Source organism: Podarcis tiliguerta (assembly GCF_965153285.1).
Source record: "Podarcis tiliguerta genome assembly, chromosome: 11".
Taxonomy (NCBI): Eukaryota; Metazoa; Chordata; class Lepidosauria; order Squamata; family Lacertidae; genus Podarcis; species Podarcis tiliguerta.
The window spans coordinates 31,958,423-31,977,968 of record NC_139544.1 but is presented as its reverse complement, the minus strand read 5'-3'; the positions used below and the strand labels follow the sequence as shown (position 1 = coordinate 31,977,968).

The window sequence follows — 19,546 nt, the reverse complement described above, 5'->3', positions numbered from 1 at the left end:
AGTAGAGTCCTTGACTACTTCAACTTTGGGACCTGGTGGGAAAGTCTCAATAAAGACTGGAGAAATTCTAACGTCTGCATAAGCAGGACAAATGCTCAATTAACAGGCAATCTGGAGGAGCTCCTAAAGTTTAAGCTTTTTTTCAGGTTTAGCTAAGAATGGAAACACAAATTAATACGCCAGATTATTGTTTATCAGTTCCCTATCACAAAAACTAGGCACCTTAATTATTTCTGAATGTCATACATTTTGCAGTGGAGATTTATTATTATTATTAATAGCAACATACCATCTTTTTATAGCTACTTATCATGCCATTAAATGAAAATGGAACCTAAGGAGGCAAAACTAAACAAACATACACACCCTCAAATGTCCCTACCACTTACCCCTGTTTATTTCATGGACTCTTGATTGTAAAATAAACTTCTGGAAAACTTTTTCTGCCCTGCCTTGTTAATAATGTCCTTATAGGTGGCTGGCCAGAATAAATTCAATTACTTTCCAGAGGTTTATAGCCTAAATGCTGCATTTTTAAAAAGTTTCTAAAAATTGAAATAAAATAAACTGAAATGGAATGCCTAAATTCTATTGTAGCCATAAACATTTTCATAAAATGAATGGTGAATGGAAGCTTTGCAAAGTTAAAAGCAATCTTCAAAAGGGCAATGCCACAGTGTACACTTTAACAACACTATTAATATGAATAATGGATTCAGCCTGAAATCATATGCAGGGCAAAGTGGGTGAGGCGATGACCTCCAGAAACTGTGTCAAGTGCATTGCTCAGGTAATGCCCTTGGATGCTGTGGAGTCCATTTTATCACTAATCAGCATAATTAATGGGAATTAATACCACGTATAGAAGGCAAAGTTTAATGTTTTTTCCAGCATGACAAGTAGAGACAAAGACAAAGTCAGAGAGTAGGCTGTATGCCAGGGGACAAAATGACTATTTCAATTGGTACTTTATGTTTTCAATTTTTAAAAAGCTTTTACAGATTGAATCATCTGCTTTGGTCATGTGAGTTTCTCCATTACCCTTCTGAAATTTGCAAGGCAAGTTACTGCAATCAGGAAATAAAAGCACATTTTTTTACCAATGTTTGAGAGGAAGAGATATATCAAATTGAGTCACAAGTACTTTCAAGAACTGATGTATAGCATGTCTGGATTGGACTCTCAAGTATATCTTTGTATTTTTAAGCACTCACTAAGATTGTGAAGCCTATGGTTGGTTGATGAGGTACTTTTGGGAAATCAATAAATTAGGAATTCATGTGAGGCCTTTATGTATTTTCCTCACCCCACCCCACTTATGTTTAGGCAGTCAGCAATGACAGTGAGTGTCTTTATAGCTGTAGCACCCTGCCTTTGGAATGCTCCTATGCATCTATGAATACTTTCCTGAGGCAGCACACTTGGTGCCTTATTTTTAACAAATGTGTGGAAATATTTGTACTTGTCCACCTTCTTCTTTTTAGACAATGCTAGTCTGATACTGCCTTTGGTTGAGCTCAAAAAGTTTACCTGCAATTTTATTCGCCAATATACTGTCTTTTAAATTTATATTATGGAGATTATTTTAATGTTATTTTCATTTCAAATTGCCTTGAAAACTTGTTCAGTTATAACCTGGGATTCTGAGGGGACATACAGACATGAAAAGGATTATGCTATCAATCCGCTTCTTTATCTTTATCCCATATTGATGGCCTTTCAGCTGATTCCCTGGTGGCCCGCTGGACCGTGGAGTTCACCAGGGCTATTGACCGTTTGGCTACGAAGCACCCTCTCTGATTGCATGGAGCCGATTGCATGGTTTTCCATGGATCTGAGGTAGATGAAACAATTGCTGAGATGGCTAGAGCGCTGGTGGCGGATAACTCATTCTGAAGCTGACCAGATACAGGTTAGAGCTCAATGTCGAGCCTACCAAGTGGCGACAGCGACGGCAAAGAAGACTTTCTTCACCGCCTCTATTACATCTGCAGAAAACAGCAGCAGGAGACTCTTTCAGGTGGTTTGCAATTCAGCAGAACCACCTGCTCCACCGGGGCCCAGTATGGGCCACATGATCTCCTGCAATGATTTTGAAAAGTTTTTTTGCAGATAAAGTCACTCAGATTTGGGAAGAGGTAGACTCCACCATGGGAACAGGGCCAGGGCGGGAGAGTGCTAGTCCTGTCTATCCAAGTTGCGTGGGATCAATTCCAATCTGTTACCTCTGCGGATGTGGACAGGCTGCTTGGACGAGTGAAACCAACCACCTGTCTCCTTGATCCTTGCCCATCCTGGCTTATAAAAGCTAGCCGGGAAGGGCTGGGCAATGGGCTTCGCGGGGTGGTGAATGCTTCTCTCTGTGAGGGAGCCTTCCCAGACCCACTGAAAGAGGTGGTTATCAAATTGCTTCTTAAAAAACCATCTTTAGATGCGGCCAATATGGCCAGCTATTGCCCAGTCTCAAATATTCCATTCCTGGGCATGGTGATTGAGCAAGTGGTTGCTGAACAACTCCAGGCACGCCTGGAAGAAGCAGACCATTTGGATCCCTTTCAGTTGGGAATCAGGTCTCATCATAGGACTGAAACTGCCTAGGTTGCAGTGATCAATGATCTCCGGCGAGCTAGGGACAAAGGTGAGAGCTGTTTCCTAGTTCTGCTGGATCTCTCAGCGGCTTTTGACACCATCGACCATAACATCCTTCTGGACCATCTAGAGGGGCTGGGAGCTGGGGGCACTGTTATACAGTGGTTCCACTCCTTCCTCCTGGGCCATGTTCAGAAAGTGGTGGTGGGCGATGAGTGTTCAGACCCCTGGGCTCTCACTTGTGGGGTACCTCTCCCCCATGCTGTCCTCTCCCCCATGCTTTTCAACATCTACATGCAGCCGCTGGGAGAGATCATCAGGAGGTTTGGGCTGGGTGTTCATCAGTATATGGACGATACCCAGCTCTACCTCTCATTCAAATCAGCACCAGTGAAGGCAGTGAAGGTCCTGTGTGAGTGTTTAGAGGTGGTTGGAGGATGGATGGCTAACAGATTGAGGTTGAATCCTGACAAGACAGAAGTACTGTTTCGGGGGGACAGGAGGCGGGCAGGTGTGGAGGACTCCCTGTTCCTGAATGGGGTAACTGTGCCCCTGAAGGACCAGGTGCGCAGCCTGGGAGTCATTTTGGACTCACAGCTGTCTATGGAGACACAGGTCAATTCTGTGCCCAGGGCAGCTGTTTACCAGCTCCATCTGATATGCAGGCTGAGACCCTATGTGCCCGTGAACTGTCTCACCAGAGTGGTGCATGCTCTAGTTATCTTTCGCTTGGATTATTGCAAAGTGCTCTACGTGGGGCTACCTTTGAAGGTGACCCGGAAACTACAACTATTCCAGAATGTGGCAGCTAGAATGGTGACTGGGAGCGGCTGCCGAGACCATATAACACCGGTGTTGAAAGACCTACATTGGCTCCCAGTATGTTTCTGAGCACAATTCAAAGTGTTGGTGCTGACCTTTAAAGCCCTAAACGGCCTCGGCCCAGTATACCTGGAGCATCTCCACCCCCATCATTCTGCCCACACACTGAGGTCCAGTGCTGAGGACCTTCTGGTGGTTCCCTCACTGCGAGAAGCCATGTTACATGGACCCAGGCAGAGGGCCTTCTTGATAGTGGCACCCTCCTTGTGGAACGCTCTCCGACCAGATGTTGAAGAGAAAAACAACTAGCAGACTTTTAGAAGACACCTGAACGCAACCCTGTTTAGCGAAGTTTTTAATGTTTAACAGACTATTGTCTTTTAATATTTTGTTGGAAGCTGCCCAGAGTGGCTGGGGAAACCCAGCCAGATGGGCAGGGTATTATTATTATTATTATTATTATTATTATTATTATTATTATCCCATAAAATTGAGATGTCTGGGAATAATCTTGGATGCATATTTCCAGCATATGCACACAGGGGGCTGCAGAGGGCAGGGGAAGAAACTGGAAGTACAGTTGTGCAAGTAGCTTTTTGTTACAGAAGTGCACAGACATCAGCGGGTGTCATCCATAAATGCTGAGATGGGATGTATTCAGAAATGCAAAGCACAGGTACAATGCAACTAGTATCATATTAATGGCAACAGTATAATTCCTTCAGTCCTTTCATATGGTCCATTTCACACTTCCTTGTGACAGACGTATTTGCCTTCTGTAGTGTTTGTCGTAGGCACACATTTGCTGTAGCTGTTACCTCCACCTTCTGACATTAAAATTACATTGCCAAATAATTTTTCCCCCTCATTATCTTTGGCTCTCTCTCTCTCTCTCTCTCTCTCTCTCTCTCTCTCTCTCTCTCTCTCTCTGTGTGTGTGTCAAATGGGAATAATTTCTCTTCAGAAACCATAACTTGCCTTACAGGGTTTTTGTATAGTTTGAAGAGGGGGTGGGGGGGAAACAGGCATTACTCTTCTCAGACTGACAGAAAATCTGCCAGCAGCCACCTGGATGCAGAATGAATCAATTTGTATACTCAATCAGGTACAACAGGAGAAAGCGTTTGGAACATAACATAAATTGTTAGAGAAAATAATAAGGGCTGTCATTGCCTCGCCTCCTCACTTCCCTAATTCCCTGCCCATCTGCATACAACCACAGATTCATTGTCGCCAGCAGTGGAATAATGTACCTCAAAGTAATACCACATTGTCCCCGAATGAATTTGGTTTTTTGAGATCAGCAGGAGACAGAAAAGCGGCCTGTCTGCATGCATTTCCTACTTTCTCATTTGCCATCCAATTTCTCTCTCTCTCTCTCTCTCTCTCTCTCTCTCTCTCTGTCATGTGTGTGTGTGTGTGAGAGAGAGAGAGAGAGAGAGAGTGTCTGTGTCAGGCAGTGGCGCAGCGTGGGGGTGCAGGGGGGGCTGGCCGCACCGGGCGCAACATCTGGGGGGGGGGGGCGCTCGCACTCGCAGCTCTCTGCCCCTACCTGGCTCACTCACTCTCTCTCACTGCAGTGCTGGCTGTGCGAATCTGATCCGAGCCGCCGGGTCGCTGCCCACTGTGGAGGGGAGGGTGCCAGGCGTGCGGTGCGGTGCGGTGCAGAGAGAGAGCAAGGGACTATCTGGGGGAGGGACAGTGCAGCGGGGGGTGGTGGTGCGCAAATTACTTGCCTTGCCCCGGGTGCTGACAACCCACGCTACGCCACTGGTGTCAGGCAAAGGGAGGAGCTGTATCCCTTGGCTCCTACCTTAGTCTGGAAATAGATGCTGCTCTTAGTCCCCCCCCCCAATAAAGGATTTTGGATTGGCATGAATCCTTCCCCCAGACTCTGAAGAGGTTTACAAGGGTTCTTTATAGAATGCAATAAAAACAAACAGATCCTTAAATTTTAACAAGAGATCCTAGGGGCAAGGAACTTTTTTTAAAGTCCTCTTGGAATTTAAGTCCTCTTGCAAATAATTTGACTGTATATACCCATCTTAAATTACCGAGATAATAAATAGACATGGAAATTCTACAAGTTCTGTCTGCCCCCTTCCCCCTCCATGTGTGAGTTCAGAGCAAAGATGTTTATCACTCTGTTGAATTGCTTAGCAACAGCAGGTAAAGAAATTGAAGAAGGAAAAGCTAATAAGTTATAATTTATATGTGAAAAGATTGCAGGAGGCTAGTAGCACACTTCTGGCGCAGTTAAGGGTTCATGCTGAGAATTCCATTCTCCCCTGGCAGCGGTTTCAAAACAATGCAATCTACAATGTGTAGAATATGTAAATTGAGCAGTGACTGGTCAAATAGTCTTCTGCTTGGTGATTTGTTGCTCTTTTGCATATTAGCCTTCCGAGGAACTTTTGTAAATCACCCCAACGCTGAAAACAAGCAATGTGTACAGCTTCTTAATGAATTTATAGTGCAGAATCAATCTTACTAGAGCCAAATACGTTAAAAGGAAGGCAAAATTTGGAGTAGTAGTCTAATGCATTTTTTGCAGCCACCCGTCCCCCTCAAAACAAACAAAAAACCTCCTCCACCAAAACCCGAAACACCAGGAGATGGGAGAAATAATGCTTTTTTTCAGAATTCATTAATCAAATTCAAACGTTCATTTGCTTTGACAAATAATCAATTGCAATTCTATGGCTCTGGAGAATTTCCAACTGAATGATTTAATATGGTTCAGTGAATCTGATTTTGTAAATTTGATCCAAAAATATTCAATTAAAATCAGCCACTTTTGTTCCATTGCTGTAGCACAGACATGACACAGCCAACCAATCACATATAAAACCTTTCCAGCAGGGATTTAAGATTGTCTGTTCAAAGATTCAGTTCACTTGAAAGATTCTTCTAACAGCACGAACTATAATGAAGTTAGGCATAAGTACCTGGATTTAAAAAGATTTGTTCCCACTAGCACCTCAGCTTGGGTTGCGTATATGTGGATGTTCAAAGAATTATTGTGTAGAATCCGTATCAGCAATTTATGTCATTTAAACCCTCTGAGACAAATTTGAAGCTTGGAGTTTAATGTTCAAATGCGTAAAAGCACTGGTCATGTCTTTATGACAGAAGTTCACATGGTTCTGTATATAAAGGGATTCTGTGATTTTGATAAAAGGAATCCAATTATTCCCTATAGATTTTTGGGCTCATGCTTCTTGATATTACATCCAATAAACTGTATTTCAGCAATTTCTGGATTGATACTATCACTCTGTGGGGACAGTCACCAGACACATCATAACATGGTTTTCTAGGTGTCCTGTCTGTTATATTTCCACTTGCCTATTTGCATCTATTGAACCACAATCAATCAAATCTAAAATATGATGAATTAAAGGACCACACACTCAGATAGGCCTTTGCAGTCTTATTCACTCAGTACAGCCAACTCAATCATACATGATAGCATATGTCCTTCTATAAAAATACTATTTAGAAAAATGGATCCCAATAATTACTACAAACTATTTACCTGCAGCCACTGTGATTGGTCACTATGCCCTGATGTCCAGGCATTCACTTTGCCTTGTTTGTCCAGACGAGCTTTTCTAGGTTCCCATGTAAACATATCCATATTGAGTGTTCTGAAGACACTGGAAGCAGTAATCTGATAATCCTGTATATGTCCCGATTTCATCCCCAGAGGTTCAGAGCAACCTACAGAATTTAAATAGGTTATTTGAGGATATCTATTTAGGCAGTCTATAAATCCAGATGTTGCTTCTCTTATCCATACTTATTCAAAGTGTACAAATCTTACTGTCAGCAATTTGGAAACCTTAGCAATCATTTAAAACTGTAGTTCAACAATGCATAGGTAAATACTACTTAAGAGCATTTGAAAGAACATTCAAAAACTTTTTATTTTTTTTACATACACCTTATAAAATGGTAAAGTGGTTGTATGTTTAGCTTTTTGCTTTAGGCAGAATTTGGTGGCATTCCAAGACATCCCTGGAAATGACTGGATATGAAGAATTAATTTCAGATTGTATAAATAGCAAACAGCTTGTCTAAACCACTTAGCCAAGGCAATTCTGTATTGTCAGCCAGTAGTCATAGTTCATACTGCAGTGCTATATTAAATTTTCCATTAATTTGTTAGTTGATGAACAGTATTAGTATCTATCAGCAAATGATTTAACTGATTTACAGCCTCCCCATTCTAATGTCAAAATCTGGAAAATAAAGCAAGTTATATTTATCTACTATGGGTATTAATTTGTCACCATGATACTCCTATGAGATTCAGAATTTTTCTTCTTCTTGTTTTCCTCCTCCAAAAACTAGGTGTGTCTTGTGGTCTGGTGCGTCTTATAGAGCGAAAAATACGGTACCCATTAAGGAAAAGTTATTTTCCAGTGTACTGTACTTATACCACTCTGCATTCTTTCATAAATCCCATGTCTCTATTTTTCTCAAAGCATCTAAACTTTTGTTCAGGTATATTTAGTTAGAAGTGGCATTTTTCAGCAGGATTGTGCAGATTATAGATATTATACCAAAAGAAAGAAAGTCACAGGGAGTCATCTGCTAAAGCAGTCTTGCCAACTCACTATCATGTCTTCCTCTGCAAGCAGATGCTTTTTGAAGGTTTTTGCATCTTGATCTGACCTTGACCTGACCACTAGTTGGAGACCTCTAGCAGAATGATAGCACAGTGTAATCATCACTATAGAATTGACTTCTTTTGGATGCCTTTATAAAACACTCTAACTGAACCCAATGATTTGTTGCTCCAGTTTTTATCTCTTGATCCTTTTTTTTAAAAAACTTGAAATTCAGAGTCTTGCATTATGCATCAGCCAAACATGATTGTGTGCACTGTCCTGGTTCTTAGTGCACAGCCGTAATTAGTTGGGGCCAGAAGTGGTGGGATTTTATGGTTTTATGTTTTTATTCTTGTATGCTCTGTTTTATATGTGTTTTATGCAACCTTAGTAACTTGTGATATCTGACAACTGACAAATGCAAATGATAAAATATGAACAAACAAGTATACATATGCAATTCTAACGTTCTACAACAGGAAGCTGTTTTTAGTACATACTAGATTATGTGTTTATGTATTGTATTATAGTTTTTGCTATGGTGATAATAAAATTAACTGCAACTGTTACTTATTTCAAATATTTATATTCTACCCATCACCTGAAGATCCAAGAGCTGAAACACATACTAACTATAAACATTACACTGTTGTACTTTATGCTCTGGAGATTTGGAGCAAGCAGAACTGAATCAAAATTCTTTTCATGCATCAGATTAGTTGATAGAACCTTGCACTGGAAATGGGCATACCAGTCAAGGAAGCTGGCAGCAGTCAGTAATAGGTCAGAATTGTTAAGCTGATACTTTCCAATCCCTATCTGTTCTATTTAATTTATTGGTTAATTGAAAGATTTTTAAACTGGGTAGACAACTTTGATAAGCCAGGGATAGAAAATCTGCAGTCCTACAGAGTTGGACTCTAGCTGGTCTCAGTTCCAGCCAGCATAGGAAATCGTCAAGGATGATGGGAGCTGTACTCCAGCATCATCTGAAGGTTGACATGTAGACCATTGATTACTTGTTGATCCAAGCAAGTATAAGGCCTGCTCCTGTGGATTATCAGCCACCATTTTTTGCAAGCCCTGTTTGAATGCTAAGCAACACTCAGTTCTTTGGTTCCTTATCAATGACCCTTGGGCTTGTCAAAACTCTGACTGACTTGTCAAATTCTGATTTGATCTATTGCTGGGAAATTGGGTCCTCACTTAAAAAGGGCATGTATTGCGGTGAGACCTGGACAACCGACACCCTGTGTTGTGAGTGGGTACAACTGGTAAGCCACAACACCCGATTGGTAGATCCCTCAAAGCTGGGTACAATCTGGCCAATGGGACGCAGTTCAAACAATTCAAGGGACCTATTTATGCCCATGCATGTGACCCAGAGCTTCCACTTTCGGTGTGTGCATACGGAACACCCACCCACCCCTCCCTACTTTTAGTGTTTGTTGCGCTTGACCTTGCTGTGCCATCGTGTGTCGTCTATCGTTGGGACAGGGACATGGCAGGAATTTCCCCCACTTGGCTGATTGGCTGTTGTCATTTGGGTTTCGCCTGCTGGGTAGCAAATTGTCACAACTTGTAAGGTTGCGGATAGGCTCTGGTTCAGGTGATAGGGATGGGAGAACGCTCTCGCCATCCCTATGTGTAGGGTATTCCGTTAAAGGAATCCAGGGACTCGTTGGTTTGGTCAAACCCTGTGAGGGGGTTATGCCCATGCCTGAGTCCAGGGGGACATTTGGGTGGCAGAGATGGCCTGTTCCTGGCTTTCCGCTTATCCAGGTGTTCACCCTTGGTGGACCTAGGCTGGAACCCTGGGTCAGGCCTACCTGCATGGCAGGGAGCTAGTCGAACCAGACCCATGCAACCAGTCACTTTCTGTAATCATTAAAGTTGTGGCCTAAATTCTGCCAAAAATCAAACCCAAAATTTGAGTCAAGTGTGGATTTATGGGGGGGGGGGCAGGTTTCTGGGTCTGAACACGCAAATGAGTCACTGGCTGTGTACACATCACTACTTACTCTGGCTCCAGTGCCCTCCCACCTCTGGCTTTTGAAACTGTGTGCACACGATGTTACCCACAATGCAGAGCTATCTTGTAGTTTATTGAGACATACTGGTCTCCCCTCAAACTAGCTTCAATCTTCAAAGCCACATTCACTTTGGAGTTGAGCTGAGGTGTATACATTTGAGGCATGAATGTGTGGTGCTGAGACGTGGAAACAAAGCAGGTAATGTGCATCAGATGAAGACACCCCCGCCCCCTCTGTGGTGTGTATCACAGCATGCAAACACAACCTGCAACACAGCAGGGGAAAATGGCCTACCTGAGTTTTAAGCCACTAATGTGTCTATAGCCTAATATGCCCCGTTTTATGGCATCTCTCTTCCCCCACCCTATACTTGCTTTCCCCACAGGATGTGAGTGGTGAAGCAACATCTTTTTGTATTTCTGAAGTTTGTTATTTGTAGGTTTTCTAAGGACTGCTATTGATTTTCAAGGGCATTTCTCCTTGGGAACTGCATTTCATTTTTAGCATTTCTCCAGATTTAAAAAGAAATAAAAAGCTGAGGCATTCTGAGACAGACTGAGACTAAAATGGTAGCAGTGATATGCACAGACAGTAATATGTGAATTTAAAATGCTGAAACTCCTACTAATTAACTATGAAGCCAAGCTGAAATGGTTAAGGAAACTTAATTAAACTTTCTTTTTTTAAAACCCTCCCTTGCCTAAGTCCAGGTAAACCACTGTAAAGATCCCCCAGTCGGCAATTTATCATCGCTTTATACAATCAATTCAAGAACCCAACAATAAATAACTTTAAACATAAAGGTTTATGCTATTTTTAAAAAGATGGTAGCCCATTAATGACAAGAAGTGCTCGAAGCCAGCTATCCTACTTCTGAAATCAAAGTGTGTGGATATTTATTCATTCAAGGATGTACAAAGTGTAAGGACTATATTTTGACTGCAGCTCCATACTTGCGGGTTTATATTGCAATGGTATGGGATATAAAGAAATATCATTTAATTGCTTCAACTGTCCCACATCAGTAAATGGTATCTTATTCTGACATACAAATGGCATTTTACTGAACCTGATGCCAGCTATGATGTTGCTGGCCTCCAGCTTCAATGAGTTCCAAACTGCATGGCCAACGGACAGGGATGAGGGGACTGCAATAGTCTGAAAGAAGCCTTGATTTAAGTGCTAGCCTGGTTCTTCTCAGTAATTCTGCTCTCTGGTGGTTGTTTTTTGTATGTCTCTTCATTTAATGTTATATTTATATCCCATCTTCCTTCTAGTGAGCTCAAGGTGGCATACCCCCCCCCCAACTCTTTTAATGTTATATTGTCACGGTCCGGTTCACAGGTGATCGAAGTCCCAGCAGGGGACGTCAGGACTGGGGGCAAGATGGCGGAGTGGGAGCAGGAACGGAAGTCCAGAAGCCATGAGTCAGGAAGCCAAGAGTCTGAGGGTCAGAGAGCCAGGAGTCAAGAAGCCAAGGGTCTGAGGGTCAGGAAGCAAGGAGGCACGAAGTCAGGGGTCCGAGGATCAAGAAGCAAGGAGCCAAGGGTCCGAGGATCAAGAAGCAGGGAGTCAAGAAGTCGAGGTTCAAGGATCAGGAAGCAAGAAGCCAAACGCAGCAAGGCAGGGAGCGTGTTCCTGTGGCAAAGAGCCGAGGGGAAATGCTGACCTTATATCCCTTCCCAGCTCTTGCCACCAGGTGCTGTGAATTACCAATCGGCCTCACCTGTGAGGCCACGCCTTGTCTCTTCAGAACAAACTTAGGAAGGGCCCAGTCCTGCAAAGTCCTATTGGTCACAGGGTCTGGCTCCTGCATGCACACCTGACATATATTCACAACATACAGGGCTTTTTTCTGGGGGGACACAGGGGTATGCATACCCCTAAACATTTTGTGAATCTAAGTTCGGCCTCATTGAGGGGCAGTATTTCAATACAAGTAGGAAAATGAGAGTACCCCTAAACATTTTTTAAAAGAAAAAAAGCACTGACAACAACCATATGAAACAGTTTAGACCAGGGGTTGTTAACTTGGTCCCTACCACCCACTAGTGGGCATTTCAGGATTCTAGGTGGGCAGTAGGGGGTTCTACGGCACAAGCTGAATCCTCGTTCCATCGAGCACTGGTGGGCGGTAAGGAAATTTTACCATTAAGAAAGATGCATTAGTGGGCAGTAGGTATAAAAAAGTTGACTACCCCTGGTTTAGACCCAAGGTCACTCAGGAAGCTTCATAATCTGCATGGCCAATGTGAATCCTGTAATATGGTTTTTGGTGTAACTGATGTTTAGCTTTTTTATTACTGTTGTTAATAGTGTTACATAGATGGTAATTGTTTTATTTGGGATTATTTTACTGATGACTTGTTAAGTACTCTATACAATTTATGCTGTATTTGTGATGTTCCATTCTGTTATTTTTATCTTTTTTTTGTAAGCCGCTTTGGGATTTATTTGAATAAAAAGCAGCATAGAAATAGAATCAATCAATCAATCAATAATAATAATAATAAAAATAACCTGGTCTCCCAGGTCCATTACTCTAACCCCTGGTCTCCCAGGTCCATTAATCTAACCCCTACAACACATTGGTGAGTCCACATTTCAAGACGTTCGCTCCAAGGGGAAGATATGACACACTGAATGTTGACTGTTCACCAACACAGGAGCCCAATATGTGGAGAAACGTGACTCAAAGAAGTAGGAGGCCCAGGGTTCACTCTGATTGTTTAGAAATACACAATCGCTTTGAGGTCCTCTCCCCTAGCATGGAAGACGAAGAGCAGACTCCATTTGAGGATCTCTCCCTCATTACAGTCGATCAGGTATATGAAGATGAGCAGCAAAGTCAGTCCTCAGGGAATGTGCAGGCGACCTTGGAACGGACCGCTCACGGAAGAACCCCGACCAAACCTAAGAGGAGGCGTGTAGTGGTGATAGGGGATTCCCTACTGAGGGGAACAGAAGCAGTGATCTGTGGGCCTGACAAGATGTCTCGGGAAGTGTGCTGCCTCCCCGGGGCTAAGATCCAAGATGTAACTGAACGACTGCAAGGAATCATAAAACCCACTGACAAATACCCCTTCCTCTTGGTTCATGTGGGAACCAATGACACTGCAAGCAATAGCCTCCAGAAGATCAAAAGAGACTACAAGGCTCTGGGCAGGAAATTGAAGCAATTAAATGCACAAATCGTCATCTCATCTGTCCTCCCAGTTGAACGACGTGGCCCAGGGAGAGAGGGGAAAATAGTGGAAGTAAACAGCTGGCTTCGCAAATGGTGTAAACAGGAACGGTTTGGATTCTTAGATCACGGACTGCAGTTTTTGAAGATGGACTTCTGGCAAGCGATGGGCTGCACCTCCCAACGGTTGGGAGGAATGTTTTTGCCAAAAAACTCAGAAACCTCATCAGGAGGGCTTTAAACTGACTAATGTGGGGGAGGGAGACAGTGCTCCTGAAGGTAGGAGTCTATCAATTGATGAAGATGATCATCCAAATGTCATAGACCAAATGGAGCAAACAGCAAGCAGACCTAGTGGTGGGAGGAAAACATCCTTAAATAAGAGACACGGGGGAATGACTAATGGACTTCAATGTCTGTACACTAATGCACAAAGCATGGGAAATAAATAAGATGAGCTTGAGCTCTTGGTACAGCAAACTAAATATGACATAATAGGCATCACTGAAACCTGGTGGGATAAGTCCCACGATTGGAATGTAAAAATGGAGGGATACAATCTATTTCAGAGAAACAGACCAGACAAGAAAGGAGGAGGAGTGGCGTTATATGTCAGGGATGTGTATACCTGTGAAGAGATCCAAGATTTAGAACCTCAAAGCCAAAGTGAGAGCATTTGGGTCAAAATTAAGGGAGAGAAGAATAACAGTGACCTCATTGTGGGAGTTTACTATAGATCCCCAAGCCAAACGGAGGACATAGATGATGCCTTCCTGGAACAGATGGCCAAGCATGCAAAAGGAAGGGAGATAGTGGTAATGGGGGACTTCAATTACCCAGATATTTGTTGGCTGTCAAACTCAGCCAAGAGCATAAGGTCAAACAGATTCCTCACTGGCCTTGCAGACAACTTCATTGTCCAGAAAGTGGGAGAAGCAACAAGAGGAACAGCCATTTTAGATCTGGTCCTAACCAATGTCGATGACCTGGTTAATGGGGTAGAAGTGGAAGGATCATTAGGCGCAAGTGATCATGCTCTTCTGAAGTTTACTATACAACGGAAAGGAGCAGCCAAGCATACTAGGACTCAATTTCTTGACTTTAAGAAAGCCGACTTCATAAAACTTAGGGAAGTGCTGGGTGAGATCCCATGGACAGTAATACTAGAAGGAAAGGGAGTTCATGATGGCTGGGAGTTTGTTAAGAGGGAGATAGTAAAAGTACAACTTCAGGCAATACCAATGAGACGGAAACATGGAAGGTGCCTAAAGAAGCCAGGGTGGCTATCTAAAGAACTTTTAACTGAGTTAAGATTAAAAAAGGATGTGTACAAAAAATGGAAAAGGGGGGAAACCACCAAAGAGGAATTCAAACAAATAGCCAGCACGTGTAGACACAAAGTCAGAAAAGCTAAAGCACAGAATGAACTCAGGCATGCTAGAGAGGTTAAAAGCAACAAAAAAGGCTTTTATGGGTATGTTCGTAGCAAAAGGAAGAACAAAGAAACAGTGGGGTCACTCAGAGGAGAAGATGGTGAAATGCAAACAGGGGACACAGAAAGGGCTGAACTCCTCAATGCCTTCTTTGCCTCAGTCTTCTCCGATAAAGAAAACAATGCCCGACCTGAAGAATTTGGAGCAAATGATTCAGCAGAGAAAACACAGCCCAGAATAACTAAGAAGATAGTACAAGAATACTTGGCTAGTTTAGATGTATTCAAGTCTCCAGGGCCAGATGAACTGCATCCAAGAGTATTAAAAGAACTGGCAGATGTGATCTCAGAACCACTGGCAATCATCTTTGAGAATTCCTGGAGAACAGGCGAAGTCCCAGCAGACTGGAGGAGGGCAAATGTTGTCCCTATTTTCAAAAAGGGGAAAAGAGAGGACCCAAATAATTACCGCCCAGTCAGTCTGACATCAATACCAGGGAAGATTCTGGAGCAGATCATTAAGCAAACAATCTGTGAGTACCTAGAAAGGAATGCTGTGATCACCAATAGTCAGCATGGATTTCTGAAAAATAAGTCATGTCAGACTAACCTGATCTCATTTTTTGACAGAATTACAAGCCTGGTAGATGAAGGGAACACAGTGGATGTAGCCTACCTTGATTTCAGCAAGGCATTTGACAAGGTGCCCCATGATATTCTTGTAAAGAAGCTGGTAAAATGCGGTCTTGACTATGCTACCACTCAGTGGATTTGTAACTGGCTGACTGACCGGACCCAAAGGGTGCTCATCAATGGTTCCTCTTCATCCTGGAGAAGAGTGACTAGTGGGGTGCCACAGGGTTCTGTCTTGGGCCCGGTCTTATTCAACATCTTTATCAACGACTTGGATGATGGACTCAAGGGCATCCTGATCAAATTTGCAGATGACACCAAACTGGGAGGGGTGGCTAACACCCCAGAGGACAGGATCGCACTTCAAAACGACCTTGACAGATTAGAGAACTGGGCCAAAACAAACAAGATGAATTTTAACAGGGAGAAATGTAAAGTATTGCACTTGGGCAAAAAAAATGAGAGGCACAAATACAAGATGGGTGACACCTGGCTTGAGAGCAGTACATGTGAAAAGGATCTAGGAGTCTTGGTTGACCACAAACTTGACATGAGCCAACAGTGTGACGCGGCAGCTAAAAAAGCCAATGCAATTCTGGGCTGCATCAATAGGAGTATAGCATCTAGATCAAGGGAAGTTATAGTGCCACTGTATTCTGCTCTGGTCAGACCTCACCTGGAGTACTGTGTCCAGTTCTGGGCACCACAGTTCAAGAAGGACACTGACAAACTGGAACGTGTCCAGAGGAGGGCAACCAAAATGGTCAAAGGCCTGGAAACGATGCCTTATGAGGAACGGCTAAGGGAGCTGGGCATGTTTAGCCTGGAGAAGAGGAGGTTAAGGGGTGATATGATAGCCATGTTCAAATATATAAAGGGATGTCACATGGAGGAGGGAGAAAGTTTGTTTTCTGCTGCTCCAGAGAAGCGGACACGGAGCAATGGATCCAAACTACAAGAAAGAAGATTCCACCTAAACATTAGGAAGAACTTCCTGACAGTAAGAGCTGTTCGACAGTGGAATTTGCTGCCAAGGAGTGTGGTGGAGTCTCCTTCTTTGGAGGTCTTTAAGCAGAGGCTTGACAACCATATGTCAGGAGTGCTCTGATGGTGTTTCCTGCTTGGCAGGGGGTTGGACTCGATGGCCCTTGTGGTCTCTTCCAACTCTATGATTCTATGAATTCTATGAATTCTATGAATTCTATGAATTCTATGAATTCTATGAATTCTATGACTGTGTCATTGCCCCCACAACCCACCTTAGCTTGAGCTATTTAGTCTGACTAAAGCATTGTGGGTTAAATCACAGAGCCTAGGACCTGCCGATCAGAAGGTCAGCAGTTCGAATCCCTGTGACGGGGTGAGCTCCTGTTGCTCGGTCCCTGCTCCTGCCAACCTAGCAGTTCGAAAGCACGTTAAAGTGCAAGTAGATAAATAGGTACCGCTCCAGCGGCAAGGTAAACAGCGTTTCCGTGCGCTGCTCTGGTTTGCCAGAAGCGGCTTAGTCATGCTGGCCACATGACCCGGAAGCTGTACGCTGGCTCCCTTGGCCAATAAAGCGAGTTGAGTGCTGCAACCCCAGAGTCGGCCACGACTGGACCTAATGGTTAGGGGTCCCTTTACCTTTACCAAGCACCCTTCAGATGTACCACTCACAGATTATACTGTCACATGTGTGGGTCCACACCAACTAACCTTGCCTCTGACAACAATCCCTCTGGCTTGCCTGACCCTTGGTGACTGCACATACAGCTTGAATGCCTGCAACAGGGAAGCCTTTGTGATGGCAAGGGCAGAACTACTGGACTTGGCCCTACTAGCTGACAAATCATTACAATTTTTTGAGAAGTGGTTCTGAAAACATCTTCAGCATGGAAACTTATTGTGTTTCTATTTAAATAAGCTTCCAGATGGTTTCCAGACAGATTTTTAATTTCCTAGCACATTCAGATGGGTTTGATACAATGGCAGTGCTGAACTGCTATAGTTTTCGGAATATTATTTTTCTTAAATATTTATGCAGTTTCATGATTTATGATTTTACTTATTTTTTTACTGTAAATTGTTTGAAGACCATGTAGTAGAAAACAGCCCATGAATTTAAAATATAATTGAAGAAGTAAATTGAATATAGTTAACCAAATGAATTTAAATTTAAGCTTATTGCATGGAGCAGGTTCCTGTCAAAGTAAAGAACTCTTGAGGAATACTTGATATATAATGCTTATGGGTGTACACGTTAAATCTCCTACATGTATGTTTGTAAAAGTATGTCTTAAATTGTGCTTTCAAAGAGTTATATAGTGATAAGGGGAAATATATATATACTAGGAAGCCAGAAATGGCCATAGCTCCTTGCTATATATATTTACAATCGAAGCTACAAGTTAACTGCCATGTAGTATTTGTTCCATGGAAATCAATAAGATGTAAAAGTTTTTAAAATTCCCATTGATCTTATTTTCCTTAGCTGTGTTGAGCACTTTTGCAGGATATAAATTTAGACAGGAAATAACTTTAGTAAGTAAATAAAGAGGCCCTATTATGAACTGAGACACTCTATTGCCTTTCATCCCAAACAAAGTTAGATCACCAGAAGCTAAAGAACATTCATTTATCCTTAAGCATAATTGTACTTATGTTCCAGCAATTGTTCTAGAGAGCCTGAGCACCATGACAGTTCAGAGGTATAATGACCTTGAAACAAGATGAGGCCCCTGAAATGGATTCACTTAGAAGCTTTCACAGTTCTTTGAGCAAAGCAATTCCTAGTCATTCTGGCAAGGACTTATTCTAAATTGTGCTCCTATGGATGGGAGATGCCACAAGAAGAAAATCTAATACACCAAAGCACCTGGACACAATTTTCTATTTACTTTCGAATCTATCTGTATTGGAAGAGGGCCACAGTGAGATTAATGCATTAACTTTTCATTTTGGAACTTGGTTTTGTTGTCACTCGAGGACCAGGAATTATGTAACATGGGCTGCTTTGATATATTACTAGTGCCCTGGCTGGCTGTTTGTACAGTAAGAAGGCAGTCATATAAAAATAATCTCCAAACAAATTTACTGTAGCAGTTGCCATATGAAAATAATGCTGGTACTTTGACAAAAAAACCAGAGAATTTTATGTGTTTCATTGAATCTGCAAGGGAATGAAGCTTTTGTGCAAAAAGGAGCTGGGTCAGGCTTTACATTTTTGTGCTGTGACCCTTCCACACAAAAAACTTTGAAAGGGTTGATATTGGCTCCACTAGTTCATTTACTTCTGCTACAAGGCACAATGAAGGATTCTGTTCGAAAGCAACAAAACAAAATCAAATCAAATCTCATCAAATGCAACCAGGCTCAGCAGCAGACCTAATTTCACCTGGAAAGTTCTGGAAATGCAGTTAGAAAACTCTTGCAAGCCTCAAGTTTCTTATAGCCTACAGTCTCAATAAGCTGCATAAAGTAGAAGTTACTGACTCGTGACCCAACAGAGAATTCTGTGACTGCAAATGCCGACATGGCAGGTGCGGTTTTCAAAGTGCTGCAGTATCAGAAGATGCAACTGATAAACCTCTCTATGCTACCCAGTTATTAAAAGTAGTAAAACACAAACAATTCAAAACCAGGTGTGTGTCTTTCAAAATGGTAATCAAATATAAATTTATGGGGTTTGGGAAGAGAAAGAAGAGGGGAGGGGATGTAGATAAGGGGAGGCTACCATTTCAGGTGTATGCAAACATCTCGAACACCAGCTAATTCTAGTAAATAAACAAACATATTTGGCATTTGAAGTATGTACATAGTTGTAGATAAATTCATAATGTTTTTAGGTATTGCTTAAAGTGACCTTTGTTGTTATTATAAGTATTGCAGCAACATACCTGATAATTCACAGCCAAGAAGTTCCATTCGCAAAGTGCAATGCCTTCTACAAACCTGAGGATATAATCGTATGTACTGAGATTTTATTGGTGGGGTGAAAGTATTTGCGTAAGGCGTATTATTATCCACGTTCCCACGGAACACCTATGACAAAACACAACAGATTGTAAAAGGCATTTGAATGGCAATATGGGTCAATAAAGTGCATGATTACATACAATTATTTAGTGTCAACAGAAGGTCTGCTGTCCTTATTTGATGGATGTGGCAAGAGTACATAAAAATGCAACTGAAGATGGGTGGGTACAGTGGTACCTCAGGTTACATACGCTTCAGGTTACAGACTCCACTAACCCAGAAA

General features: G+C 42.5%; 1 protein-coding gene across 1 annotated transcript in view; it reads right to left on the bottom strand.

Annotated features, from left to right (window-relative positions):
* EDIL3 (EGF like repeats and discoidin domains 3) overlaps nt 1-19,546 on the bottom strand; it is a 222,075-nt gene that overhangs the window by 41,170 nt on the left and 161,359 nt on the right. The window contains exons 8-9 of the mRNA XM_083404115.1: nt 19,185-19,329; nt 6,950-7,134 (exon numbers count right to left, since the gene is read on the bottom strand). Of these exons, the coding sequence (XP_083260241.1) occupies nt 6,950-7,134; nt 19,185-19,329 (330 nt within the window). The remainder of the gene's footprint in view (nt 1-6,949; nt 7,135-19,184; nt 19,330-19,546) is intronic.